Here is a 17425-nt window from a genome sequence, read left to right as displayed (position 1 = left end):
GCCATTCCCGCAGCCGGCCACGTTTGGGAGAGTAGACATGGTTACGTGGACCGGAGAAACAGTGATTTAGTCTTCACTGAGAATTGTGACGATTACTTCGTGGCATATATATCTACTGGCCTACGAACTCGGGTCATTAGGAGCCGACACCGGCTGTCCCGAGGTGTTTAAACTTAAATCAGGGTTGTCAGAAACGGAACCTGTTTAAAGCAGCTACATTCGGATTGACTAACGTTATAGAACTGGCTTATAGTCTGCTTCTGCAGCTCTTATTGGTCCCCACAGCCAGGCTCCATACGGAGATCAGTTGCAGTGCTTTCTCTAACGCAAACCTACCAATGGAAAAAACGAGGATAAATCAAACGGGCAAGACCAGTTGCTTCTTTGCCTGCGTACCGTTGAACATTGGTGTAGAGAAAAGGGAAGTCCAAGCCTCCATCTTCGAAGTCCAGTCTCCTAGTCGGGCATGCCGCCTCCGCTCTCCAAGCTCCCAGACCCCGGGCCACCGCCCGATTGGATGAGCATTTGGGTTACAGAAAGACGGAAACAGCCGGTTTTGGCCTCTTTGAAAAGGAGCAAGTTGTGGTCTCCCACATAGATTTTCTTCAAGACCAGAGAACCTATGTGGCTGCAAACGACTGCCTTTGCCTCCTGCTGCCGTTCGGTATGATTGCTGTTATAAATAAGTCGCTTGTCGCACATCAGATCGGGACACGCTTCCTTAGTACGGCAGATATATCTCCCTACCTGACTGGGTTTCTTAATCCCACACAAATATTCTAGGTCAGAAATTGCGGGAGTATAATCGCTCTACTTCCTCCCCAGATGGGAGGTGTGTCCATATTGACCTCAACCGTTCGATCACGTTGATGGTACTAGTACAATACTAGTTCCACTTGTATATTCCATGAGCGCAACGGCACTACAAATCTCTAGATGTATAGGATGTCGTCTTTACCCAGAGATGTCCTCCCGAGAACGTGTGTGTCAGAACAATCACATTGTTTCTACGCCTTAACCGGCCACTCGTTCATTGCTCCAAGAAGCCAAGTTGTCATTGCCAGAAGGGATCCTGCGGACTCCGTCTTCGAGATTCTCGCTTCAATATCTTCCCACCAATAGAAACGGCGAACCACCATTACCTGGTTCCCATCTGAGCCTGCCACTTCGAGGGTGTGGAAGGCGTCGGTGAACGCCCCATACCCTCTTGTAGCAAACGCGATCTTACCAGTGTCCGTGTAGCTGGAATATATCTCCCGGTCGTTTAGGTCTTGTGTCGCCGTAGTTGGTGGGTCGGGTGCTGGCGGCCGTATAGGGGAGGTATGGGCGTTTAAGCTGTCGGTTTCGATGGTCAAATTACCCGTCGAGAAAGTGGTTGTTTTGTATGGCTTCTGCATTCCCACTCGTTGCTGTTGCTGGGCCAGAGGAGCTGTGCGGTTTCGGGCTCGCTTGAATTCAGGAATTTGATCACTCCAGAAGACGTCCATATAAGGGGACACCTGATGCACGACTGGTAATGTTTGACGCCTAGAAAAAGTCAGTCACGTTTGCTTTGGCGAGCAGGACCACGAACCATGGCTCAAGTGAGCTTTAAACTGCCAGTCCTGGACAGACCCGTGGACCTTTCCTTCCAATACAGCAGGTATTTTCCACCAAACTTGTATGATCGGTCAATGTATCGCACTAGAAAGCAGGAGTGGTATACACTTATAAACTAAGGAGTCCAACGTTAATGATAAGAAGGGCCACCAGTATAACGGCGGTGCCAGCGTTGTTCTTCTCGTCGACGAACAAATGAAGGCCCAAGCCGCTACGCTGATAATGATAAACTGCTAGCCAGAAAAAGAGCATGACCATCGACGCCGTGTCGTAATCTCCCCAGTCCCCCTGGCCAGCCAGAAATCCTTTGACAATCAGACCAGGGGGCAAGATCATCGACATCAAGATGATCAGTAGGAAAGAAAGAGAGATACAGTAGAGACCGAATTCAGTGTCCCAAATTTTGGAAGTTCAACCTTTCTCCCCACGGGCCAGTTTGCCACCGACTAAGGATGACACAGTGCGTCGGCGGCCACTTTGTACTACTACAAGTTAGCTCCAATAGCTGGAACGGCCGCCGTATAAATGCACTAGCCGCTTTAGGCGCTGACATAGCTGTGTCTGGGGCTTTATTAGTGCCTATCCTTTGCGGCGCGATCTCCAACCTACAAAGTTGCGATGCTCGCCATAGAAGTCAGCGTGATACTGCAGTTCTGAAGCTGCTCCGATATGGATTTGATGTGGCCCTGTCTAAAGACGTCTAGGGTTGCGCGGTCTCGCTACGAGAGCGTTCCGTCTGTGCTGTGCCGAGTCCAGCGTTCGAGAAATGTCTTGAATCTTTCGTAGGAAGTTTTACAGGAAATTATTGCAGCCTTCGACTGAACTGTAACGGCCTCACCTAGCGATTTCCACTGCGAGTCTGTAACGGCCTGCACCGAAGCGAAAGCAAGGCCCACGGATTGAAGATCGTTGGTAAGCGCCGTCAGGGTATCCGGTGCGTCGGCAATGTTCTGTAGGTCCTTGACCAAGTGTCGTACGCAGTGCAGCGTTGGCGCGACGATGCCTACGACACTAGCTGTAATACTAAACGGGTCTATAGCGAAGTGGTGTGAGATGTGGTCCATGCACCACATCTCCATTCGCCATACAGCCCCGCAGAGCTTCCTGCATGCCTTTCCTTCCTTCCATACCTTGGTAGTGGTTAGTTGGTCACCCACGACAACACCATACGATTCATCACCACTCGTGTTGTCTCACAAGTGGTCGAAGGCCGCGATAATTTGCGTGTCAGGGACGAAAATGCCTCATTGGAGCTAAGGTTAGGCAGCCGTCATATGCGGCTGAATTGATGCTAACAGCCGCGTAGCTAGAGGATACCCATTGCTTCGTCGCCATCGAGAATCGACGCTCTAGCAACCATCCAACGTATATGATGCAATCCACATCTTTCGAGCGTGGAAACCGGGGCCAGCAGGTGGGGCAGAACTACGGGACGATCAACAATGAATTCCACTTGCCACTAGGTAAGGTTAGGACCGTGCGAACCGAGCGATGCCCCGCTGACATTCTTAGAACGCCCGGAAACCCCACCGGCCCCCTTCGCGACCATTCCCTTCTCGCGCGACCCCGATTTCGTCAACCGCGGAGACATTCTCGAGCAAATTGGGCCAGCGATGTTCCGAACCCGCGGCTTGTGTGGCGCTCGTCGGCCTCGGTGGGGTCGGCAAATCGCAGCTAGCCATCGAATATGCACACCGGATTGCCATAGGGCAGCCTGACAGATGGGTGTTCTAGGTCCACGCTGGTACGTAGGCGCGCGTCGAAGAGGGCTTCAGGACAATTGGCGACGCCGTCAAGCTGCCCGGCCGGAACCAACCCAAAGCGGACATCGCACAGCTTGTGTATGGCTGGTTGTCCAACAAACGCAACGGCAGATGGATGATGATCCTCGATAGTGCCGACGATCTCGATATATTTATTATACAACCCGACTACCAGCGACGCATATAATAGGCGGCCGTTTGCAACGTATCTGCCTCAGAGTCGAAATGGATCGATTATCGTCACTACGCGCAGTAAGGATCTGGCTTTCAGGCTGACCGGGCGCCGCTATAATATGATCGAAATCGGACCGATGGCGCAGCCGGACGCCCTCGCGCTCCTGGAAAACAAGCTAGGGCCGCTTTCAGATACGGATGTGGCGACCGATCTCGTACAAGCACTCGATCTTGTTCCGCTGGCCATTAGCCAAGCTGCGACCTACATTCAGGCAAGGGCACCGCGGAGCTCGCCCGAGAAGTACCTAGCTGAGTTCCGCGAGAGCGGACGTAAAAGGAGCAGGCTGTTATAGTACGATGCGGGGGACCTATGGCGGGACGGAGGCGCGTCGAGTGCGATTCTCACCATATGGCAGGTATCCTTTGATCATATACGGTCTAAGCGGACTTTCGCACATGTTTAGGTTGCGCTCAGTTATCGACCTAGCGAGGATATGGCTGGAATATGGGCAAAGCTTTTGTATAACGGGGGTTGGTATACGTTGTCGCAAGGGAGATACGACGTTGCGTAGTAGATAGCAGGCAAAGCAAGAAGGGTCCGTGAGAAGAAGCTGGGAAAGGAGGATGATGTGACTCTAGCAAGCATATCACTATTTGCTCTGGTTCTTTAGGACCGAGGTCAATGGCAGGAGGCTGAGGAGCTGTTTGAGCAGGTGGTGGAGACTCGCAAGACCAAGCTCGGGGCTGCCCACCTAGACACGCTGAGGAGCATGGCGAACCTGGCATCAATATACTGGAACCAGAGCTGGTGGGAGGAGGCCAAGCAGCTAGAGGTGCAGGTGGTGGAGACTCGCAAGACCAAGCTCGGGGCCGATCACCTAGATACTCTGACGAGCATGTATAATCTCGCTTTCACTTGGGAAGATCAAGGTCGACACTCGGATGCTTTAGCACTAATGAGGGACTGTGCCTAGGCCCGACAGCGCGTGCTTCCCACGGAGCACCCCGATACGCTATCATTATTAGCCGCTGTCGCTAAATGGAGTAGCTAGAGCGTCTTGTCTAATGGATACGGCCTATTGTAATCCGGATATTCACTTTGGTTTTTGTCTCTGATACGAGGACATACACCTCCACCAGGGTCACAAACCTTACAGACCAGGGTGCTGACCAGGGTGCTGGCAAGGTGGCGAACCATGGCCCAGTTTGCCAAGCCGACCACGTATATACAAAAAATAGGGCCAAAATCAGCTATGAATCAATATTTTATTGTATCACCCCCGTTTTCTATGCACATCTGCAACCGCCTCGGCATACTGTAAGCCAACCGTAGCAGGAAGTCCTCCGGTACTGCATGCCATCCATCCACCAGGGTCTGCCGTAGCTGTAGCTCAGTAAAGTCCTGGATATCTTGGTCTGGCCGTGACTCAATCCAATCTTTCAGCCACGGCCAGACATTCTCAATAGGAGCAAGATCGGGTGACTTAGGCGGACACCGTAGTACTGCGATCCCATGTTCTCTCAGCCAAGTCTGTGTTCGTCTTGCCCTGTGGGCCGAAGCATTATCTTGCTGGAGGACGATGGGGCCGTACTGCGTGTTAAACTCCTCCACCAAAGGTAGGACATACCGGATATAGTTTGCTGCGTTAATGCCGCCGTAATCCTTCTCCCAAATCATGAACGGACCTTTCCTCCCTCCCGCAAAAGACCCCCAAAACATCCAACCTTTTGGCTTCCTCTTTTTCAGTGCGTATTTGCTTAGATCATCAGTCTTGCTCATTAACACTCGCTTCTTCCACATAGGGTCGTTGAGAGCCCAGGTTTCATCGGAGGAAAGGATAGTTATCCAGTCTTCCGGATTCGGCCGGAGCCGCAGCATCTCTTGGCACCAGCTCACACGTTCTTGCTTTTCCTCGTAGGTAAGCTTGATCTTCTTAGGCCTTATAAACGAACCCCAGTTTAGATCAGAGACCGCGCGGGCAAGAGCAGCCTCGCCGTAGAGATTTAGAGGTGGCGGGACGTGGTACGGCAATTGGTAGAGGGGAGTATAGCGGTTATAGCCGCTCTCTAGCCATTGCCGTAGCTGCTCTCTATGTGGCGTGGTGACCTTGCCTTTCCTAGGCCTTTTCTTCTAGGGTGTGACCGGGCCATTAATGGATCTTTGTACCTGTGCCCAGGTATATATGGTATTGTTGACGATCTCTCGGTAAGTGTAGCCGTGGTCGTAGAGAGCTCGGATTCGAATACGGTCATCCCGGCTTAGTTCGGTAGCTCTGATAAATCGCTTCGGCCGTGGTGTGGCTGGGTTTAAAAGATTAGCAATGGCTAGCCCTCTTGTGGTAGTAGGTGCTGACAGAACCGTAGCTGTAGACCCGGGTGTCGATACGGTTGCAAGTGCGGTTGCGGTGGTGGTGGTGGCGGTAGGTGCGGCTGTAGCCATTGCAAAAGCCCTGCAATAAGGTGCAAAGGTCTTGCAAATGGCCTACCGGTTGTGTTGGTTCGAATGCGATGGCGATGGCTGCGATGAATGGAATGCAATGTATGATGCTCTAGGTTTTTGAATGGAGGTACTGCTCCATAGAAATTACTAGAAAAGTGACCTGGAATCTGAATGCATAAGCGCCTATCCATCTCGGTCAGCACCCTGGTCTGTAAGGTTTGTGACCCTGGTGGAGGTGTACGGATCCGTAGTTATGTACGGATCCGTAGCTATCGGCCCGTCATGATATGCGGATTCCGTGTCAGCCTCAAACCTGCGTCCGGTCCTGATTGGTGTGGCGGCATATACGCCGAGCCGTATAGCCGTGTCAACGCTAAAAGCGGCTAGTGCATTTATACGGCGGGTCCAGCTGCAGCCGGTTCTGGATGTGACTTGTAGTAGTATAAAGCGGGCGCCGACGCACTGTGTCATCCGAAGTCAGCGACAAGCTGGCCCATGCAGAGAAAGGTTGAACTTAGGAAATTATGGACAACTGGATTCGGACTCTACTGTACCACTGGCTAACGTCAAAATCCAGGTTAGCCATGGCGTGACCTGAAGCGGCAACCTGCAGCATAGACGATTTCCTGGTGCCGAGGAGACTCGAAACCTGGCCAGAAGTGGCTCTGTGAGCACCCCGATGTTTTAGCCGAAGAACAGCCGCCCTCAACCCCGCACTCGAACTCCATCGCCAAATCCGTCAGACTCAACCCCGTCACGGTGTTCTGCTTCGTGTAAGAACAATCTTTTTACATACGTAGGTACATACAGTACCTTGAAATGGTCTCCAAATTTTCTATACGTGCCTAACGCTATAGTAGCTGATTTCTTACTTCGACGGGGAATACGAAGGTCACGGCATCACGATATGGCGATTACACGATTCCCTTAACTGTCCCGAACTTCTCTTCCACAACATCCGTCCCCAACCCGAAGCCTCGATTAGTAGCCGCCACGCTCTACCAGCCGCCCGACACGGCTAGCGATTCAACTGCGATTTTATGTCGCTTCGTCCGTGCCGGCGACTGGCAAAGCCACGAGATAGACATGAAGTTGTGGGCAGAGGCTGGCCCGCCGATCGTCGGAGAGTCAAGTCCGGGCCTAGAGACGCTAGCAGAAGATACTTGCATCGGCCATAGAGAATACATGTCATGTAGAAGCAACATCGATCCGTCAGCTATTTTTCCCAAATATAATGCCACTCATCGTTCCATTGAAGACTCCGATCTGCATACCTTCATTCTGGTTTCCAAAGTTGTTGACCACCCGAGCCTGGTCTTTCCGGGCATTCGCAGCTGCGGTATAGATACCTGAGAGCAGTTCGTTGAGCAATGTACGCGATTGCTTCAAGACAGTCTGCTCCGCTTCTACCTGGCGGATCGTGCTAGCTCGGTCGTCCTCCGTCTCGTCCTGCTCTTTTTTGGCGAGGCGAAGTGCTCCAAGTCTAGCATTCGCCTTAGCCAGCTGCTCCTCTGTCGCCGAAATAGACGCTGAAATCTCGGCTTCCTTGGGATATCGTTATTATCACCTCTTGGTTACTTGCATCTGTTGAAGGGAGCTATATCTATATATAGTCAGAGCCTAGCTATATTGAGTTCAGGGGGTCAGACTTACAAAGTCGCGATGCAGACAACCGAGGTGAGGGTGATGTTGCATTGCTGGAGCTGCTCTGATATGGACTTTACAGAGCCCTGTTTGAGAAAGCCAACCATTGCACGATCCCGTAAAGAGAGTTTCCCATCCTCGCTGTGCCGCGTCCAGCGACTGAGGTCGGCCCTAAACTTGTTGCATGACTCTCTGCATAAGGTAGTCGCAGCTTTCAACTGGCTGACTACAGTCTCACCAAGTGACTTCCATTGCGTGTCGGATATAGCCCGAACTGAAGCAAGGGCCTGGTCTATAGAGAGCAGATCTTTCCTGAGCGAATTGATGGTTTCGGGCGCGTCGACGATCTTCTGGATGTCATCTATGAGAAGGCGTATACAGTGCGCTGTCGGAGCAGCGATACCCACGACAGCCGCCGTAACGCTCAAAGGGTCCATCGTGAAGAGTGAAGCACTTGGTTGTCCTCCTTAGAGTGCCGATCGCTGCCAGACGAGTTCTCGAGGCTGAGCCATCAGATCACGTGCAGCTAGGCTGCAACCGATGGGCTGCCGTAAGCAAGCCTTGGGCTGCCGTCCATGGCCTTCTCTTCATGTGTCGCTCTACATCCGTACCGTCCCTGATGATAACTAGCCGTCGTTCAACAAAAGTCGCCAACGATGACACAACTACCGTCTGCGTCTTTCGGACCGTTTAACCAGGGTCTCCAGGTGGGGCAGAATTATGGGTCGATGGAGATCCACCTGCCGCCGGGTAAGGTTACCGTAGCGCCGTGCGAGTCGAGGGATGAGAGCAAACAGCACATCAACTGATTTTTTCTAGAGCATTCCACCGACAAGTCCCCAGAACGATCGCTCGAGCGCCTCGACATCCTCCCCGAAGCATCCTTCGACGCGGCGAACAAGCAGCGTGTGGCGACCTGTCTCCCCGGCACGCGCCGCGATGTCCTTGCACAGATCAGGAGCTGGGCTAATGGCGGCGGTAACAAACATATATACTGGCTCAAGGGCTGGGCAGGCACGGGCAAGTCGACGATTGCGCTGACAGTGGCCCGCGAATACAGCAAGAAGAAGCGGCTCGGCGCCAGCTTCTTCTTCTCGAGGGGTGGGGGCGATCTTGCGTCCACGCGCAGGTTCGCCGCGACGATCGCCGTCCAGCTTGCAGAGGCGTCGCCGCAGCTGCGCAGGCACATTGCCGATGCTGCGGTCGCTACTCACCGCATCCACGGGCTCGGCTTGTACGACCAGTGGGAGAGGCTCATTCTGCAGCCGCTGGCGCAGCTGAGCAAGGACGCATTCCCGTACTCGCTGGTCATTGTTATAGATGCCCTGGACGAGTGCAACAACAACGACGAGATTTTGCTCCTGATTCGATGCTTTGCGGCCGCGGTGGCTGTTGGGCACGTCGACCTAAGGATATTCGTCACAAGCAGGCCGGACCAGCCGGTCAACGTCGGCTTTAGCGATATCTCTACATACACGCACCACGACTTCATCCTCCACCATATCGAACAGTCGATTGTTGATCAAGATCTAGCTATCTATTATAAGCACCAACTCGGACGAACAGTACAGACCTCTCTTCTTGACGCGGCGTTTCTGTCTGACGACGTGATCCAGACGCTGGTCCAGAAGTCTTGTGGGTTGTTCATCTATGCTGCAACGGTATGTCGCTTTGTTCGCGCAGGAGGGCTTCTTGCCGGCGAGCGGCTTGCTCATCTAGTGTCTACCGAGTGCTTGCCTGCCAAAGCGGGGACGGCATTGGACCGGATGTATATGACGGTGCTAGAGTACTCTCTAACCGCCGAACTTGAGCCTGAGGAGATGGCTAGGGTACGAGAACTACTCCGACGTGTTATAGGCACCATTGTTATGCTCTTCGACGCTCTTTCACCTGCTAGCCTTGCTATGCTACTCGACCAGTCCAAGGAGGCAATTGCATTGCTGCTGGGCACCTTTCACTCACTCCTTGATGTCCCGGAAGAAGAGGACAGGCTGATTCGGCTTCTTCACCCCTCCTTCCGCGAATTTCTGCTGGATTCACAGAGATGTTCTAACACAACATTTTGCATCGACGCCACAGAGGCACACCAATACCTGTTCGAATGCTGTCTGAGGGTTATGTCTAGTTGCCTCCGCCAAGATATGTGTGACCTTAGACGGCCAGGAACCCGAGTTACCGACGTTCTCAGGTCGGAGGTGAATAAGAATATTCCATTTGCCGTCCAGTACGCCTGTCGGTATTGGGTCTATCATCTCGAGCGGAGCGAAGTCGACCCTCAAGAGCACCGTGGTATCGCGGAGTTTTTTGAGGCTCGCTTCCTCTTCTGGCTGGAGACTCTCGCGTTAATCGGTCGGCTGGCTGATGGGATTGCTATGCTCCAGCTTCTAGAAACAAGATTACCTGTAGGTATTCCCGACCCTTACTCTGTCCCGCAGCTGACAGGAGGAAGAGGAGCACTACAACCGGACTGCGAGGCCTTTTTAGCAAGATAAACGCTAAGTTCTTGACCAGACGTGCACAAAACCCTCCAAGTCTGGGAGCAGTAGTCTACGATGCAAAGCGATTCCTGCAAAGCCACAGCTCAATCATCGAGGAGGCTCCGCTTCAGGCATACTGTTCTGCTCTAGTGTTCAGTCCCGAAGCGAGTATTATTCGTCGGCTTCACATGCGGCATCTCCCTAAGTGGATTGTGCGCGCGCCAGCGCTCTCAGAAGCCTGGACTGTACATCTGCAAACGCTAAGCCATCCTAGTGCAGTCAAAGCCATCGCCTTCTCGCCAGACGGCCGGCTCATTGTGTCGGGCTCTGACGACAGCACGGTCCGCGTATGGGATGCGGCCACGGGGGCCGAGCGGCGTGTGCTGCAAGGCCATTCGAGCTGGGTCAATGCCGTCGCCTTCTCGTCGGACGGCCGGCTCCTTGTATCGGGCTCTGGCGATAAGACGATCCGCGTATAGGATGCGGCCACGGGGGCCGAGCGGCATATGCTGCAAGGCCATTCGAGCTCGGTCAATGCCGTTGCCTTCTCGCCGGACAGCTATCTTATCGTATCGGGCTCTGGCGATAAGACGATCCGCGTATAGGATGTAGTTATAGGGGCCGAGCGGCGTATGCTGCAAGGCCATTTACACTGGGTTAATGCCGTTGCCTTCTCGCCGGACAGCTGTCTTATTGTATCGGGCTCTGGCGATAAGACGATCCGCGTATGGGATGCGGCCACGGGGGCCGAGCGGTATATGCTGCAAGGCCATTCGAGCTCGGTCAATGCTATTGCCTTCTTGCCAGATAGCCGGCTTATCTTGTTGGGTTCTGACGATAGGACAATCTATGTATGGGATGTAGCTATAGGGGCCGAGCCGCATATACTGCAAGGTCATTCGGGCCTGGTCTATGCCGTCGCCTTCTCGCCGAATGGCCGACTTATTGTATCAGGCTCTGGCAATGAGACGGTCCGGGTATAGGATGTGGTCATAGGGGCCGAGAGGTGTATATTGCAAGGCCATTCGAGCTAGGTTAATGCCGTCGCCTTCTTGTCGGACGGCCGGCTCCTCGTGTCGGGCTCTGGCGATAAGACGATCCGCGTATAGGATGCGGCCACGGGGGCCGAGCGGCATATGCTATAAGGCCATTCGAGCTCGGTCAATGCCGTTGCCTTCTCGCCGGACAGCTATCTTATCGTGTCGGGCTCTGGCGATAAGACGATCCGTGTATAGGATGTAGTTACAGGGGCCGAGCGGCGTGTGCTACAAGGCCATTTATACTGGGTTAATGCCGTTGCCTTCTCGCCGGACAGCTGTCTTATCGTGTCGGGCTCTGGCGATAAGACGATCCGCGTATGGGATGCGGCCACGGGGGCCGAGCGGCGTATGCTGCAAGGCCATTCGAGCTCGGTCAATGCTGTTGCCTTCTCGCCAGATAGCCGGCTTATCTTGTCGGGTTCTGACGATAGGACAATCTGTGTATGGGATGTAGCTATAGGGGCCGAGCCGCATATACTGTAAGGTCATTCGGGCCTGGTCTATGCCGTCGCCTTCTCGCCGAACGGCCGACTTATCGTATCGGGCTCTGGCGATGAGACGGTCCGGGTATAGGATGTGGTCACAGGGGCCGAGAGGTGTATACTGCAAGGCCATTCGCGCTGGGTTAATGCCGTTGTCTTCTCGCCGGACAGCTGTCTTATCGTGTCGGGCTCTGGCGACGACATGGTCCGTGTATGTGATGCGGCCATGGGGGCCAAGCGGCATATACTGTAAGGCCATTCGAGCTGGGTTAACGCCGTCGCCTTCTCGCCAGATGGCCGTCTTATTGTATCGGGTTCTGACGATAAGACGGTCCGCGTATAGGATACGGCCACGGGGGCTAAGAGGCATATACTGCAAGGCCATTCGAGCTAGGTTAATGCCGTCGCCTTCTCGCCAGATGGCCGTCTTATCGTATCGGGTTCTGACGATAAGTCAGTCTGTGTATGGGATACAGCCACGGGGGCTAAGAGGCATATACTGCAAGGCCATTCGAGCTCGATCAACGCCGTCGCCTTCTCGCCGAACGGCCGGCTCATTGTATCGGGCTCTGGCGAGGACACGGTCCGCGTATGGGATGCGGCCACGGGAGCCGAGCTGTGTATACCGCAAGGCGATTCGAGCTCGATCAACGCCGTCGCCTTCTCGCCGAACGGCCGGCTCATCGTGTCGGGCTCTGGCGAGGACACGGTCCGCGTATGGGATGCGGCCACGGGGGCCGAGCTGTATGTACCGCAAGGCCAAAAAACCACTCTGTGGTTTCTCTCTTTTTCCTCTTGTGGTATACATCTCGTTACCGGCCGTGAAATTTTACGGTTGCCTGACTCCGACTGCCGATGCTCGCATCGCATTTTTGCCACGAGGTCTTGGATTACCTACAACGGCGAAGAGCTACTCTACCTCCACCCAGATTTTCAGTGTTCATTTGAGTTTGTTTCAAGCTGCGTCGTCGTCATTTACACGGGCCGAGCTTCATATGCCCTGAAGTTGGATTTATCAAGAGGGAGAGACATGCTATAGTGTATATAGGGGAGCATCTCTTACGGCGTTGGTTGACTTGACTAAAGGGTAATATAAGGCTTCGGCTCTTGGCGTCTAAATCAGTCATTTACTTCTGCTATGCTCGACCTGCTACTGTATGTACGGTACTTGCTCAGAGCTCCTTTTTCTTCTATCTTTGCCCGTTCTAGTGGTCCATGGGGCCACGTTCAATTTATACTAGGTGCTGCGCCTGAGGGAAGGTTCTCGTATCTTCTTGATGGACCTCTGTATTAATCAGCACTTGACTTACTTCTGTCACTGCCGAGGTCAGCTTGGGAGCCCGTCATCTACCTGAAACTAGCCGGTGCTGACAATATTTCAACGCAGGCAAAAGAAAGGAACACTGTGACAGAAGGTGACTTTCCTCGGGTTAGGGTTGTGACCTCACCTTCCGTAACCGGACAGTGCACCCACACGTGTATTTCCCGCACAAACGTGTGTGCCTCTATTTTCTTCCTTTTCATACCTCCCTTTAGCTTTCGATTCGCAGAATAGAGTTTCATTTCCAGAGCCTCTACGCCTGCAGTGGTTTCGCTCATCTCTTACAGACACCTTCGGGGTATGTATGTACCAGAAAGTATGAGACCAGGATCCATTTAAGGAATTGTATGTGACGGCAGTGCGGGCTGCTGTCAACAGTACATAAGCCACCTCAGAGTTTCAAGTTGTCGAACTTGAAATTCTGGCATCCTTTTAAGGAGGTTAGTGCAATGGCATGGTGGCTCCGTTGCACGCGCCGTCATATTGTACTAATAATGTATATAGTTGCCCTTTGTGACGGGAAGTGATCTTGGGTATACGATTGTATTGACATGGTTGCGCGAAGGATCGCAACTGTGGGGCAGGCAAGGCTGTCGGAAATACAGCCCTGGCTGATCATGTGGGGTGGTGCAACCCTAACCCTAGCTACATACATAACATCATGTCACAGGCTTGCCTGTGACACCCTTTTGGGTTAAACCCCTGGGCGGAATAATTGTGTCGTGTGTAACTACTAGAAAGTTCCTCTAGGCTTCTTTTGGCGGCATGGTCCCTTACATTGAGAAATGGTGGCAATACTCGGTATGGTGCCGAAAAGATTTAACACCCTTTAGGCTTAGCGTTATGAACTTAGTTCAGCCTTTTTTTGGGCTGCCCCGAGCGGTACAGAGCCAACTGGGGAGCACAGTATGCAAGCTCCCACTCATTGAAAAATGGTCTGTGCTAAGGATTGTTTCGACATCAAAATTTTGGACACTAATTTCGGTCTCTACTGTATTGGAAAACGGTTTCTTTGCGTCAGCGGACGGCTTGCTCTTTTGCAAAGCAAACGTCCTTGATAACCCGGCGAGTCAAAGATGCTCTTTCGCAGAACTGGCACCTAATTTAAACACCTATGTGTTTGGCTACCCCTTGGCAATCCAGTGGGCGTAGTCGATGGCCAGTTGCGACTTGCCAACACCCCTAAGGCCCACAAGAGCCACCCAACTGGCCGGCTCAGAGCATCGATGGTGGACTTGGTCAAGAACGTCTCTACGGTGAACGAAATCGGAATCGCGAGCGAAAGGGATGTTTGCAGATGGCGGCTGTGTACAGTAGCTAGATGTTTAACTTACATTTTTTTTCCTGTTCCTCCTCGTACCCTGTCAAGTCTGTTCGCGCCAAAAACGGCTAAGTGGGTTTTGAGTTGCGATGTCTCAGCTGTAGCTAGTTCTGCCGCTTGCTCGTCACTCTACGAAATGAGTTTGCTACGCACTGTGTGATACACAATTTACCCCTGAAGTTGGTCCGTGCGGACAATCTTTCAACACTGAAAATCCGGACACTGATTTCGGTTTCTACTCAGTAGAGACCGAAATGAGTGTCCAGGATTTTGATATTGAAAGATTGTCAGCACGGGCCAGCTTTTGGCCTGATGGTAGCTTATACAGTGTGCGGCAACCCACTTTGTATAGAGACTAATGAGCCATAAAACTGGCGACCGCCGAGACATCGTGGCACAAAGTCCACTAACCATTTCTGGCGCTTATAGACCTGGAAAGCCGCAAAACTGGCTATAGCTGATGCACGGTACAAAACCCATTGGCCGTTTTCGGCGCCACCAGATCTAGATAGATATAATGAGAGCAGAAAGGAAAAAAAACACTTTTTCTCTTCCTGAAAATACGATAGTGTTAAAAAAAAAAAGCCTAGCTGCGCTATATTAGCTACGGTGGCCGAGGACGGTCATATATCTAGATGATCTGCGAAAAGGACTGGTTATTTAAGCCTTAGCACAGTCCTCCATCAATGCTAATGTATCTGTATATGGTCCCTGTTTTTTCCTAGTAAACGCGATGGTTGTTTATATACATGAGCATGTCTGGGTGACCGACACGCGGTCGGTGTTGCCGCCCTCCCTGGCCGATAGGATCACCTTTATGGCGTCCTCCCGCCGGCCTTGATGCCAGTAAACCGACGCGACATTGCAAATACTCCTCAGCGTGTATGGTTTGTCGTCCCCCAATACAGTCCTGAAGGTCTCCATTACCAGCACAAACAGCTTCTCTGCCTCTTCCCCCCTGCCTTGCTTCAAGGATGTTAACGCCAAGTTGCTTATGCTCTACAATGTGTCTGGGTGGTTGACTCCGAGCTTGATCTTCCTCGCCTCTAGCACCTGCACCTCCAGTTTTTCGGCCTCCTCCAGCCGGCCCTGGTTCATATACACAGTCCCCAGGTTGGCCATGGTGCTTAGCGTGTCTGGGTGGTCGACCCCGAGTTTGATCCGGCTCTCGTCCAACACCCGTATAAGCAGCTTTTCAGCCTCGTCCCACCGGCTTTGCCTCAACAACATTGACGCCCAGTTGCCCATGATCTTCAGTCTATACGAGTCGTTGACACCAACTTTTGCCGCAGTCTCTAACACCAGCAGGTGCAGCTTCTCCGCCTCCTCCCACTGGCCTTGGTCCGAAAGGACTATAAAAAGCATGAGCATGCATGATAGAGTCGCCTCATTCTCCTTTCCCAATCTGTCTTCACAAGTTTTCTTCGCCTTTCGTAGCATTTTCTCTGCTATATTGTAACTTTCTTGCGACCACGCATACCAACCACCATCATGCAAAAGCTTCGCCCGTGCTTCGACGGTTTCTTCACTGGGCCGGTACCTAGAGACCACTTGGACGTGTGCGAAGAGACTTCGGCATGTCGCCCAGTTCTCGTACTCCCCTGTTGGAAATACCGCCGCCATTCGCTCAATACACTGCTGCTTAAACGTCTCCTGCCGCTCATACTCTCCCAGCCAACTTCTGGTCGACAGCTGCACGAGCGCATGCATCTCAAACTCATCCTGCGCCTCGTCCGCGACGATGAGACAGAAATCCCTCAGCATCGCCACATCATCTTCGAATCCGTCGTCGACACCGTCGTCTATATCGTCGTCTGTGCCATCATCTGCGTCCCCGTCTGTAGCACTGCTGCCATCGTCAGGAGGGTTCAGAACCCACCCAGGGATACCTTGTCGATCGAAAAAGCTCATAAGTGACAAGAGATCCGCCGCCGAAGGCCGCTCGGACTGGATGTGGTCAAAGGATATCCGCCATGTCGTGAGGATCGTGTTTGACGCCCCTGCGTCCCGTCGCAAGTCGCCGGCATCGTGCTCTAAAAGCTTGCTTCTTTTGCGCTCACTCTCCCGGAACTCGGCCAGGTACTTTTCCGGTGAGCTCCGCGGCACCCTCGCCTGTATGTACGCGGCGGCCTGGCTGATGGCCAGTGGAACAAGGTCGAGCGCCCGTACGAGATCGAGCGCCACATCTGTATCTTGGAGCGGTCCTAACTTCTTCTCCAGGAGCGTGAGGGCGTCCGCCTGCACCATCGGTCCGACCTCGATGATGTTTTGGTAGCGTCCGGTCAGCCTGAACGCCAGGTCCTTGTTGCATGTTGTGATGACAATCGATCCGTTGGGGCTTTGTGGTGAATACGTCGCAAATCGCTGCTCGTTACGCGCGTCACTATAGGTGGGTCTATAGAATATATCGCGGTCATCGGCGCTATCTAGGATCATGAGCCATCTGCCGTTCCGCTCGTTGGACAGCCAGCCGTATACAAGCTGTGGGATGTCGGCTTTAGGCTGGTTCCGGCCAGGCAGCTTGACGGCGTCGGCAATCGTCCTGAAGCCCTCTTCGACGCGCGCCTGCGTGCCAGCATGGACCCAGAACACCCATCTGTCAGGCTGCCCCTCGCGGATCCGGTGGGCATATTCGATGGCCAGTTGCGACTTGCCCATACCGCCTAGGCCCACGAGAGCCACGCGACTGGCTGGCTCGGAGCATCGCTGGTGGACTTGGTCGAGGACGTCTCCACGGTTGACGAAATCAGGGTCGCGAGCGAAGGGGATGGTTGCGAACGGCTGCGGCGGTGTTTCTGGTCGTTCTAACGACGTCAGCGGGGCCCCTGGACTCGCAAGGCGCTTCGGTAACCTTACCCGGCGGCAAGTGGATCTCCGTGTTCATCGACCCGTAATTCTGCCCCACTTCAAGACCATGGTTCAACTGTCCAAAAGAGACAGACGAGAGATGCGCCATCGTCGGCGACTGTGTTGAACGGCTGCTAGTCATCGCCATAGACAGCACAGCGACGGCTCAAAAGAAGGCCATGGATAGTTGCAGAAGTCTCGCTTACCGCGGCCCAACGGTCGCGGCTGAGCTGCACGTGATCGGATGGCTCAGCCTCGAGCAACTCTTCTGGCGGCGATCAGCATGCTCAGGAGGACACCCACTCCCCAAACTTTTG

The 17425-nt window shown here is 53.3% G+C and overlaps 8 protein-coding genes across 8 annotated transcripts; 5 read left to right on the top strand and 3 right to left on the bottom strand.

Moving 5' to 3' along the window:
* Window positions 1-1356: 1356 nt before the first annotated feature.
* On the bottom strand, window positions 1357-2920 carry B0T15DRAFT_568534 (uncharacterized protein; the record flags this gene model as incomplete). Its single annotated transcript, XM_062870768.1, has 4 exons — window positions 1357-1429; window positions 2209-2289; window positions 2323-2632; window positions 2917-2920. 4 exons carry the CDS (start codon window positions 2918-2920, stop codon window positions 1357-1359), a joined length of 468 nt encoding a protein of 155 aa, XP_062720611.1.
* On the top strand, window positions 2800-3521 carry B0T15DRAFT_253914 (uncharacterized protein). The gene is made up of 4 exons (XM_062863224.1): window positions 2800-2857; window positions 2906-3067; window positions 3112-3440; window positions 3495-3521. Exons 2-3 carry the CDS (start codon window positions 2969-2971, stop codon window positions 3331-3333), a joined length of 321 nt encoding a protein of 106 aa, XP_062720610.1. The 5' UTR covers window positions 2800-2857; window positions 2906-2968; the 3' UTR covers window positions 3334-3440; window positions 3495-3521.
* Window positions 3487-3986, top strand: B0T15DRAFT_253842 (uncharacterized protein). The gene is made up of 2 exons (XM_062863223.1): window positions 3487-3888; window positions 3953-3986. Coding segments are annotated over exons 1-2 (234 nt in total). The 5' UTR covers window positions 3487-3655; the 3' UTR covers window positions 3954-3986.
* A 289-nt stretch (window positions 3987-4275) lies between these two features.
* Window positions 4276-4757, top strand: B0T15DRAFT_537715 (uncharacterized protein). The gene has a single exon (XM_062869644.1). It carries the CDS (start codon window positions 4307-4309, stop codon window positions 4508-4510), a length of 204 nt encoding a protein of 67 aa, XP_062720608.1. The 5' UTR covers window positions 4276-4306; the 3' UTR covers window positions 4511-4757.
* A 2631-nt stretch (window positions 4758-7388) lies between these two features.
* Window positions 7389-8197, bottom strand: B0T15DRAFT_253682 (uncharacterized protein). The gene is made up of 2 exons (XM_062863222.1): window positions 7630-8197; window positions 7389-7579 (listed from the first exon to the last, which is right to left on the bottom strand). The coding sequence occupies exons 1-2, from the start codon at window positions 8055-8057 to the stop codon at window positions 7540-7542; spliced, it is 468 nt and encodes a 155-aa protein (XP_062720607.1). The 5' UTR covers window positions 8058-8197; the 3' UTR covers window positions 7389-7539.
* Window positions 8198-8271: 74 nt separating this feature from the next.
* On the top strand, window positions 8272-10687 carry B0T15DRAFT_537707 (uncharacterized protein). Its single transcript, XM_062869642.1, has 3 exons — window positions 8272-8370; window positions 8440-10022; window positions 10070-10687. The coding sequence occupies exons 1-3, from the start codon at window positions 8277-8279 to the stop codon at window positions 10574-10576; spliced, it is 2184 nt and encodes a 727-aa protein (XP_062720606.1). The 5' UTR covers window positions 8272-8276; the 3' UTR covers window positions 10577-10687.
* Window positions 10688-11347: 660 nt separating this feature from the next.
* Window positions 11348-11814, top strand: B0T15DRAFT_537704 (WD40-repeat-containing domain protein; the record flags this gene model as incomplete). The annotated part of the gene is made up of 2 exons (XM_062869641.1): window positions 11348-11576; window positions 11622-11814. Coding segments are annotated over 2 exons (318 nt in total), but the record flags the coding sequence as incomplete, so codon positions are not given.
* Window positions 11815-14952: 3138 nt separating this feature from the next.
* Window positions 14953-17345, bottom strand: B0T15DRAFT_253644 (P-loop containing nucleoside triphosphate hydrolase protein). The gene is made up of 2 exons (XM_062863221.1): window positions 17118-17345; window positions 14953-17065 (listed from the first exon to the last, which is right to left on the bottom strand). The coding sequence occupies exons 1-2, from the start codon at window positions 17254-17256 to the stop codon at window positions 15261-15263; spliced, it is 1944 nt and encodes a 647-aa protein (XP_062720604.1). The 5' UTR covers window positions 17257-17345; the 3' UTR covers window positions 14953-15260.
* Between the last annotated feature and the right edge of the window lie 80 nt (window positions 17346-17425).

Source organism: Chaetomium strumarium (genome assembly GCF_033439665.1).
Source record: "Chaetomium strumarium strain CBS 333.67 chromosome Unknown B0T15scaffold_5, whole genome shotgun sequence".
Classification (NCBI taxonomy): domain Eukaryota; kingdom Fungi; phylum Ascomycota; class Sordariomycetes; order Sordariales; family Chaetomiaceae; genus Chaetomium; species Chaetomium strumarium.
This window is presented reverse-complemented; position numbering and strand designations above follow the sequence as displayed.